This window comes from Grammomys surdaster, unplaced genomic scaffold, assembly GCF_004785775.1.
Source record: "Grammomys surdaster isolate TR1022 unplaced genomic scaffold, NIH_TR_1.0 185, whole genome shotgun sequence".
Classification (NCBI taxonomy): domain Eukaryota; kingdom Metazoa; phylum Chordata; class Mammalia; order Rodentia; family Muridae; genus Grammomys; species Grammomys surdaster.
In genome coordinates this window covers 9,440,680-9,450,460 of record NW_021604630.1, presented here as the reverse complement: position 1 = coordinate 9,450,460, position 9,781 = coordinate 9,440,680, and the positions used below count along the sequence as shown (strand labels likewise).

The following is a 9,781-nucleotide window of genomic DNA, read 5'->3' as shown; positions in this document are numbered from 1 at the left end:
TCTCTCTCTCTCTCTCTCTCTCTCTCTCTCTCTCTCTCTCTCTCTCTGCGTCTCTCATATGTGTCTCTCTCTGTCTCTCTTTCTCTCTAAGTTTAAAGTTTCTCAACTGTGGGCTCATGTAAAATAAAAAAAAAAATGACATAAATGCTTTTTTTAAGAGGGAAGAGCTAGGGGACAGTCACCATCTTAACAAAGCAAAAACATACTCCCAGCAGTGTAAATAGTGCGATGATGTCCAATGTCTGGGATCCATTCTTGATCTCCTGGGCTGCTCCAATGGGCTTGGGTCATTTCTCCAGCCCCACCCTCTACAGCACACAGAGCTTGTATTCTAGGCTCTGGCTGGCTCCATCCTATGGCTTCTGTTCTTGATGGTCATCCGACTACACTGACAACTCCAAAATACTGGGATTTCCTGCCGCAGCTGGGCTGCACTTACACCAGGAGTGCCTCCGGGGTTCTCCTCATGGCGCCAAGCCTCAGCTCTTCTCCGTAAGCTCTTTAATCCTGGGCCTTTAACTGCTGTTGTAGCTGCACCTTCACCAGAGACCTTTCCTGGACTCTCGCAGTGCCAAGCCTCAGCTGCTGTTCACGATCCTTTCATGTCTTAAAGCCAGTACCATCTGTGTGACTTGTCCACTACTCAAGTTCCGCTACCTGAGGGAAATACAGTTTTTGTGTGCTGACTCTGAGGCAACATTTCCCAGAAGATTTCCCATCAATGAGGCTGTTCTCTTTTTAGTCACCACTAATGTCTCAGCTCCGGATGACCAGTGTCAGTTGGCCCAGTGATGCAGAGTTTTATTTTATTGGTTCTAGTCTCTGGGTGACCACAGCTGCCTTTTCAGCACCAGCTAACCAGAACCACTAGATTTTCAACTCAAAATCACAAATAGCCCTGATAGAGTCTTTAAGGGACTCTCAAACTTCCCTCTGGAGCTTTACAAGCCAGGCCTCTGTTGTCTGCATTGCTCTCAACATTTTTTATCTTCCAAGCTCCACCGAATAGCTCATCAAGCTTTGAACACTCAATGGATTTTCTAGCCCAAAGTTCCAAAGTCCTTCCACAGTCCTCCCCAAAGCAGCCTGTTCAGGTCTGGCATAGTAATACCCCACTCCTGGTACCAATTTCTATCACCTTTTATGTTCTTTTCTTAAACACGAATTTCTGATTTTTACAGAATACATGCTTAGTATTAATTACATATACCTAATGGTTTGCTTTATAACAGCAAGCTAAGTAGGCTTTATCAGCATCAAAAACTCACAGCAGAGTAGTTTGAAGTTTATTTTAGAAAGGAACAGTTGTTTTTGTCTCAGAGGACCCTGATAGGATTGATGTTATTTAGTATTGTTTAGTCATTTATTTTAAATTCAGTGTGCTATGGTATTGCTACAGTGTACTTAACATTCTGCTAGGTGTGGAGCTTGTCTGCTGCTAACTAATGAGCATGATAGGAATTTTTAAAGTATTTATTTTATGTATGCGAGTACACTGTAGCTGTCTTCAGATACACTGGAAGGAAGAAAGGATTGGATCCCATTACAGATGGTTGTGAGCCACCATGTGATTGCTGGGAATTGAACTCAGGACCTTGGGAAGAGCAGTCAGTGCTCTAAATGGCTGAGCCAGTCTCTCCAGCCCGCATGATAGGAATCTTTTTTTTTTTTAAGATTTATTTATTTATTTATTTATTTATTTATTTAATGAGTACACTGTCGCTGTCTTCCGACACACCAGAATAGGGCATCCAATCTCATTACGGATGATTGTGAGCCACCATGTGGTTGCTGGGATTTGAACTCAGGACCTCTGGAAGAGCAGTCAGTGCTCTTAACTGCTGAGCCAGTCTCTCCAGCCCACATGATAGGAATCTTAAGGAAGGAAATGTGCATGCTATCATGTATATCTTCACAGATGAACCTTTTATGTTAGAGTAAGTGGTAATGTCTTACTCTGATGTGAGTGCATGGTAAATAAGACATTATAATATGGTCACTGTTGCTATAGCAACACATTTATTTCATGATTAAATTGAATCATACCTGCTTCTACCGCATTATTTACGCATGGTTATTATGTATAAGCAGTATACATATATAAATATAATCATATACTGTGTATATAGTAAAATTTACAAAATTCCCAGGAACCATGGTACATACCTGTAATCTCTGCACTCAGGAGGTGGAGGCAGGAGAATCCCAAGTTCAAGGCCAGCCTGACTAATAAAAAACTTTATAAAATTTTATTATTTTAAAATAAGTCTGTTATTAGATTTTGAATTTAATTAACATGTTTTAAAGCTTTTTTGGTATCATTTTATGTGTTTGACTCTTTTTGCCTGCATGTATGTCTGTGGACAACTTGCACGATGTATCCCTGAGAGGTGCAGAGGAGGGCATTGGACCCCCTAGAACTGGAGTCACAGACAGTTGTGAGCTGCCATGTGGGTGCTGGGAATCAAACCTGGGTCCTCTAGAAGAGCAGCCAGCGCTCTTAACTGCTGAGCTATCTTTCCAAGCCCTGAATTTAATTTTGATCTTCATTTTGTTTGTATTAATACAGACTTGGACTATTTAAGGCTGAACCAAACTTGGGAGGGTTGTTAGTTGTGTAGTTTTGTTTTGATTTTTGAGCATTTCATACATTTTATTATGATCATAACTACTTTCCATTATACTCTCTTATCCCGATTCCTGCTGACTCCCTTTTTACTTAAGTAGTTGCTTTCCTTCTTTCATGTCTAATGTGTGTTTGTGTGTGTGTGACACCAAATTTATTTAGGAGTATTTGTATGAGCATGGTTAAGAAGCTGTTGACTGGGCATTGTCAACTTACCAGTGACTACTGAAGAGAATGACAACTGTTTGCCTGGCAGCCAAGCAACAGCTCCCGAGGGAAGGATGGGTGGGGCTCTTGTGAGCATTCCCGTCCACATGGCAGTGGTGAAAGGCTCTGTGCTTTGTAGGTCTTATGTAGGTAGCCACAGCTGCTGTGTGTTTATGATTTTAGATGGCAATGTTTCACAGCACTCCCCACATCGTCTGCCTCTTCTCATCTGTCCATCCATTCTGTGATGTTCACCGGGCCATTGAAGGCGTCATAGAGATCCCAATTCAGGCTGAGCACACAGTATTCACTTATGCTCAGCACTGTGATCATTATGAGTCTTCATTAGCCATTTCCCACTGGGAAAAGCTTCTTTGACGCAGACCGAGAGCAGCACTATGGGTAAGAACACATATTTAGAAGGCAATGTGATAAGTGTCTATTTAGCAACATGTCAGTAGTAGTTACCTCTGCCAGGGCCTGTGATTTCCCTAGCCAAAGGCCTTTGATCATATTTATACTTCCAGTCATACCCCCCACCCCTGAATGTCCAGGCTTCAAATCCCTGGATTGCTGTTGGCCACCTGACCCCCAGTCGTGTCACTGATTCTCCACTAGACTAGTCTTGCTGGCAGGTTGGTACTGTAGCATACAGGGTACAGAGTTAGGTAAGACCCTTGATGACATCGCCACCCCCAGCAGGTGGCATAATACCTTCTCCAAGTCTGAATGCTCACTGGCAGGATGAAGCCGAAGCGTCTGATCAGTTCTCGTTTGATTCTCTGTGTCTTGTAAGAATGAGTTTTCAGTGTAGGGACAACCCCCTGGAACAACTCAGACTTTGATGGTTTATTCTCAAGGAAGAACATTGTTTCATCTGAAGCATTAAAATGAAAATTGACTGGCGCTACATGAACATTTCTGATTTTATAAATCATTGAGTTAAATACTGAAAAATTGGAATACATAGCTCAAAGCACTGATTCCATAACAACATATGTCTCTTGGTTTATCGCCATCTTTTGTCTTTCTCTAATCTCTTCACTTGTTAGGTAGCTTTTCTTTCCGTAGTACGGAGGATTGAGCTTGAGGCCTTGTGCACTCCAGGCAAGCATCACAGAATCGTCACTAAAGTAGTCCTGCTGTTTGGAGTTCTGCACAGTGTTTCTTATTTACACTACATTCAGAATGTGTTACCTACAATTTCTAACTTTAGTTCCTTTAAAGTGGGGTGATAATTCAGCATACTTGAAGTCATGTGAATACAAAGTTCTGAGAATTTTAAAGTTTTTTTCTTATGACTTTTGCAGTTATAAGTTTTGCAAAATAACCTTTGCAGTTATTTTGGCTATAGGATATAATTTTTTTGTTTAAAATTTTTATATACTATATCATTGTGTTTTCTCTATCCCCCAACCCTTTCAACAACCAAACAAATAAAGATCAAAACAAACAAAAAAACCAATAAGGAAAAACAGATACCCAAACAAAATGAAATAAAAAGCCTACAGAAAAAGCAAGGAGTTCATTTTGTGTTGGTTATCTGCTCCTGGGCATGGGGCCTGCCCTGGAATGTGGTTGATAGACCCAGTGATACGTAATTAGAGAAAACTGATTTTTTTTTTCTTTCCCAGCTTTTTCAAAGAAGCTTTTGGTTAGGGGTACTTGGGTTTTGTCTGGATTGAACCTTTGCCATTCCTGTGCAAGCTGCCACAGTCCCTGGGAGTTCATATGTGTATCGGTCTTGTGTCTGGAAGAGAGTGTTTCTGTGTCCTTTTATTGTAAAATTCAGACCGTTATAATTGAGAGTTATCAATGAACATTTTTGTTTTGTTTTTTGATTGTGTCTTGATTTTGCTTGAATGTGAAACATTCTAATTCTGTAGAAATTTCTAATTAAACACTTTAATATTTTCATATGATAGAGAATTATGCTCATTATTATTTTTTCTGGTCCTGTCTATTTAGTTTTTTATATACTTCTTGTACCTTAAAAAGCATTTCCTTCTTTAGATTGGGGGAAATTTCTTATATGGTTTTGTTAAAAATATTTTTTGTGCCTTTACATGAATTTCTTCTCTTTCCTCGGTATCTACTTTTCATAGGTTTGATCTTTTCTTTGTATTGCAGGATTCCTGAGTGGTTTGTGCCTGCATCTTTTTAGATTTAGCATTTTTTGACTGAACTGTACATTTCTTCTACCTTGTTTTTAAGACCTGAACTTTGTTCTTTCATGTCATGTGATAAGTTGGTAAGGCTGAAAAAAAAACCTCTGAGGGTTTTTTTTTTTTTTTAACACCGTGAGTTTTTCATTCTCAGCAAATTTATTAAAAAATGACCAATTTATTAACAGAATTTTGTTGGCTTTTCTTATGTTTTTAGTGCAGAATATTACAAAATAGTTTTTGCTTTGTTGTTGTGGCCATATCTTACTGATGTAGTTTAGGGACATAATGAGTTTGGGACCAAGTGCTACTGACTCTGAGCAAATGTGCAAGGCTACTTCTACAATGAGAAGTACCCAATCACCCGGGCACGCTGGCTGCTACTCACACTCACATGTGGCCACGTGGAAATGAGGAACAGTCTTAGTCCAATAGGTCTCCCTTAGTAAGCTTTTGTTTAGTAAGAACCTTTAAAACTCATCTTTATGATGAGTCAAATTAGAGCTGAATAATACCTCTTGAATTCTTTTTAGGGTTCCTATAATATTGAAGAGTATTTCAGAAAATCTGTGTTCATTGAGAAAGGTGATCTGTGGCCCTACAGACACCGAGACTAAGCCGAAGCCAAGCAGTAGTTTTAATTTACGGTCATCAGAGGATTCAGCTGCTGTCGGAGAAAAAGAGAAACAGATTGAAGAACATACTACTTTTCCTAAAATTAAAGAAGAAACATGGGACCCAGCACTTGACAGTTTAGTGAAGCATGAGGAGGCTGATGTATTTAGAAATCAAGTGAAGCAAGAAAAAGGTGAGTCCGAAGATGAAATAGAAGACAATCTGTTGAGAGAAGAACTGGAAAGAACTTGTTTGATGCCCAGTATTTCAGAATATGAACTCCAAGATTTGGAACAGCAAGCTGAAGAAGAAAAACATAATGATGTTTCTCACCGATTTTCTGAGGTACCAAATTGAGAGGGAATATCATCGGTGGTTGGCTTACTTTGTTGTATAAATGCACAGAAAACAAACATTTTAGATTTTGTGGCATGCATGGTCTCTGTTGCACCTATTTAGTTTATCCTTTGTAAAGCAGCCATAGACACATGCAAGCAGTTGTGCCTGTGTGCTTCAATAAAACTTTATTTAAAAATACAGAGGGCCATGTTAACTTGTGAGAGCCACTTAATACAATAAGTAGAATTGTATAAGTGAAAGAATTTGCTGCTTTACTATTTATGTTTTTTTTTTATATGCTAGGTAATAGTTTTTTTGGCGGATTCTTCCTAAGTGTTTACTCATCCAAACTTGATTTGTGGTGTGGGTTTTATTCCTTAAAGTAGAAATTATTTGTTAGGGTGAAAGGATATTTTGATTTACAGGCAGCTATACTGTGACCTGGAGAGCCAGGAAACTCTTGTCTCTTTCCAAATTCTTATTAGCTTGCAAATTACTGAAGACATTTATCATTTCTGGGTTTTTTCTTTTCTTTTCTTTGCAATAACAAATTTTACTTTAGATTTTGAAAAGATTGAATAGCTTTAAATCTCTCAATTTCATTATAGAAATGGAAAACCAGTCTTATATATAATTCTTTGATTTTTACAGCAGTTTTTCAATTGTTTCTATTGAGTATGTAAGTGTTCATTGTTTTAAAAATTTCAAAATATACTCATTCCAACCTTTTGTGAACCAGATTCCCTCTTTAGAAAATGCTGTCTTTTGCTTACATGTGCATCTTTCTAATTCTGTAGAAATTTTTAATTAGATATGCATTTTGATATTTTTACATAATAGAGAATTATGCTCATGATTTTGATTTGACCAATATGTTTTATACCAATTGTTGCAATTTCATTATATAATAATTAGCATTATTATTTTTATTATTTAAGACTGCATTTGGAAGGCAACAAAACCTTACTCAGTTAAAATATTTTTTAATAAATTTTAATAGCTTTAAATTAGCATGTTAATTAAGGCTATTTCCATTTCCCATTGCCAAATTAAGTATGATGCATTTGGGGAATTATTCATATTTCTTCTTGTTTTTTTTTTTTTTGTGCACGTGCTTGTGTGTGTGTGTGTTTGTGTGTGCACACGTGTGTGCAGCTTGTTAGGCACCCGATTCCTTGGGATTGCCAAATAATTGTAAAGATTCTTCATATCCAAATATCAACAACAGATCAAGTAAATAATATATCTAGTACTTTTTCAAATAGATGATCTTTGTAAAACACTGATTTATTGAAAGATAATATACTTATTGTGTATTAGTCTTCGATATTTTTAAGTCAATATATGTGAGAAAACCATTGATTTTCTTGGTTTGTACCGACTTTTTTCAACATTGTATAGAATGCCATATATTGGAAAGTTAGGGAGACCCAGCAGGACCTGGATTGGCCTGCATCTTGCGCTTTCTCTTCTTTTGCATGTAGATTCTACTTGAAATCTGTTTATCTAACTTGCCTGTCTTTTTAACCACGCTCTTTCTCTCTCTTTGATTATGTTTAAAAAACTCATTCTTCTTCCTTTCCCTTCCTCTGTGTACTCACGCTGGGAACATATAAATATGCTTTCTACATCTGCCTATTAAATGTTTCTAGTTGAAAACAAGGGGGAGTATAGCATCAATCACACAGGACATTAATCTTTGAAATACTTTTTTTTGAAAGCACTTATCTCCCAACGATGATGGAAATGATTCGTCTTATATAATTGAAAGTGATGAAGATTTAGAAATGGAGATGCTGAAGGTACGTTTGAACATAAGAAAAACTTACTTCAAGTTTTTTTAAAAAACACTTTAATAATTAAAATATTATTCGGTTCTAAATCAGATGCCACCACAGTGAAATGCATACCCATTGTATAATGTTAGACTTTAATTTTTTCAATTTATATTTCCTAATGTGTAAGTAGTCTTAGGTGTAACATCAAGAGTTCTTACATGAGTTCTGTGTCCTTGTTCATCTCTCTCTGGGATCTGGGCAGTGACTAAGCACTTTAGCAGGAAATTGATTTCTTCTTCATGTATTCGCTACGTTTTAGACATTCTGTTTTTACTAATTCAATCACTTACAGTGTTTGGTTTTTCTTGCTGTTGGTTTTTAATACTAATCACATGTAACCTTATAATGGCTGTTTACTCTGTTATCAAGGCTGAAGCTTGGATCTATGCATTTCTATCCCGTTACTCAACCTCCAGCTTATCATGTGTCAGAAACCACGTGTAGATGGGAAAACCCAGACTGGGAGCGTAGGGAAAGGCACGGTTTAGTTAAATCTAGGGGAAAATGAGAAGACATAGACGTAGGAGGTGGCTTCCTAGTTAACTTGTCGACTTGAGTCCTCTCCTCTCCGTTGGTGTCCATTGCTAACATCACGGTTTACCAGGGAGCCTGGCTTCTATTTAAGAAATAGGAGCTAAATCACCATCCATTTACCAGTTATCTTTTTCTCTGGTGCATTCGGTTCAAGTGGTACCAAGTACAGGATGTGTGTGGGTGTCTGTAACATATATTGTATACTCGCTATGCTTTTAAGGACATTCTTGAAACAAAACTAAAAAAATAGAAGGCCTCATAAAAAGTGAAGATAACTTACGTTAAATGAATATTCTGTGTCACTCCTTAGTAAAAGGTTTTATGGTTAAAGTAATTTGAAATATACTAATATTTTTGAAATGAGGGAGAAAATACATACTAAAAACCCCTTTATTTCAACTCAGTATTATTTCTTTCCTAAAATTATTTGAATCATTTTTTTACTATTCCAAAACACATTTATTGCTTGCTCATAATTTAAGCATCATCTTTTCTCAAGAAAGCGAAACTGACATGTAACATAGAAAAACTTATTCTAAAAATAGCATTAAGATTTTTCATTGTACCATGTAGAATTTTAAAACATTGAAATCCAATTAAAAAAACTGGTTAAATTATGCAAATTTAAAATTTACGATAGATTTCCCAGAGGCCGTTCATTATATGCTATTAATGAACCTTGTTTATGCTGGCCATGCTCCATGCTGGCCTTGTGCCCTGAAGCCATCCTCAGTACATATTTATAGAGGAGCACACATGTTCTTTTGTGCTGTTGTTTGCACATCTGCCGGTTTTCAACCAAATTGTAGGCTTCGTTAATAACCCTCCTTTTGTACTCGGTAAAAAGATACTGTATTGTCAGTGTTCTGCTTCAAATTTCTTTTAAACTTCCAGTCTTTAGAAAGCCTAAATAGTGACGTGGTGGAGCCCACTCATTCTAAATGGTTGGAAACGGGAAGCAACAGGAGCCTTCCTCCTGAGGAGGAAGATGGAGAGGGAGATGAAGCCATCGGAGAGGAGCAGGAAGAAGAGGGTAAGAAACAGGCTGGAAACAAACTCACCTCTCACTGACTTTGGTTTTGTGCCAGTTTTCCGGTGTTTGGAAGTTTAACGAGTTGGTGGCATATAGTTACTTCTCTAGTCTGCAAACCAACCATTCAATTCCTCAGTGCTCTTGTCTCTCTGGCACTGTGGTGGATGAAACCTTTAATCCTGAAGTGAAAGATTTGGTCTGGGTCCCAACGACAGTGGTGAAATAGTTTACTGATTGCTTATATTGCATGCCATTGTAAATGATCCATATATATGCAGTCTGCCACTCAGGAGCTTATGGTTTAAACAAGTGCCATGCCAGAGAACTTCCTTATATTAAATTAAATGTATAGAATAGTAAATGAGTGTGCAAATGATAGAATTGTCATCTAAGTGTAGACAATCATCCTCACTTTGTCAATTTT

General features: G+C 37.5%; 1 protein-coding gene across 4 annotated transcripts in view; it reads left to right on the top strand.

The window, feature by feature from the left end:
* The window catches only part of Wrn (WRN RecQ like helicase), a 132,339-nt gene that overhangs the window by 44,068 nt on the left and 78,490 nt on the right, over nucleotides 1-9,781 (top strand). For all 4 annotated transcript variants that reach the window (XM_028768204.1, XM_028768202.1, XM_028768203.1 and 1 more), the window contains 3 exons: nucleotides 5,532-5,958; nucleotides 7,674-7,754; nucleotides 9,219-9,357. In XM_028768204.1, coding sequence (XP_028624037.1) covers nucleotides 5,532-5,958; nucleotides 7,674-7,754; nucleotides 9,219-9,357 — 647 coding nt within the window. The remainder of the gene's footprint in view (nucleotides 1-5,531; nucleotides 5,959-7,673; nucleotides 7,755-9,218; nucleotides 9,358-9,781) is intronic.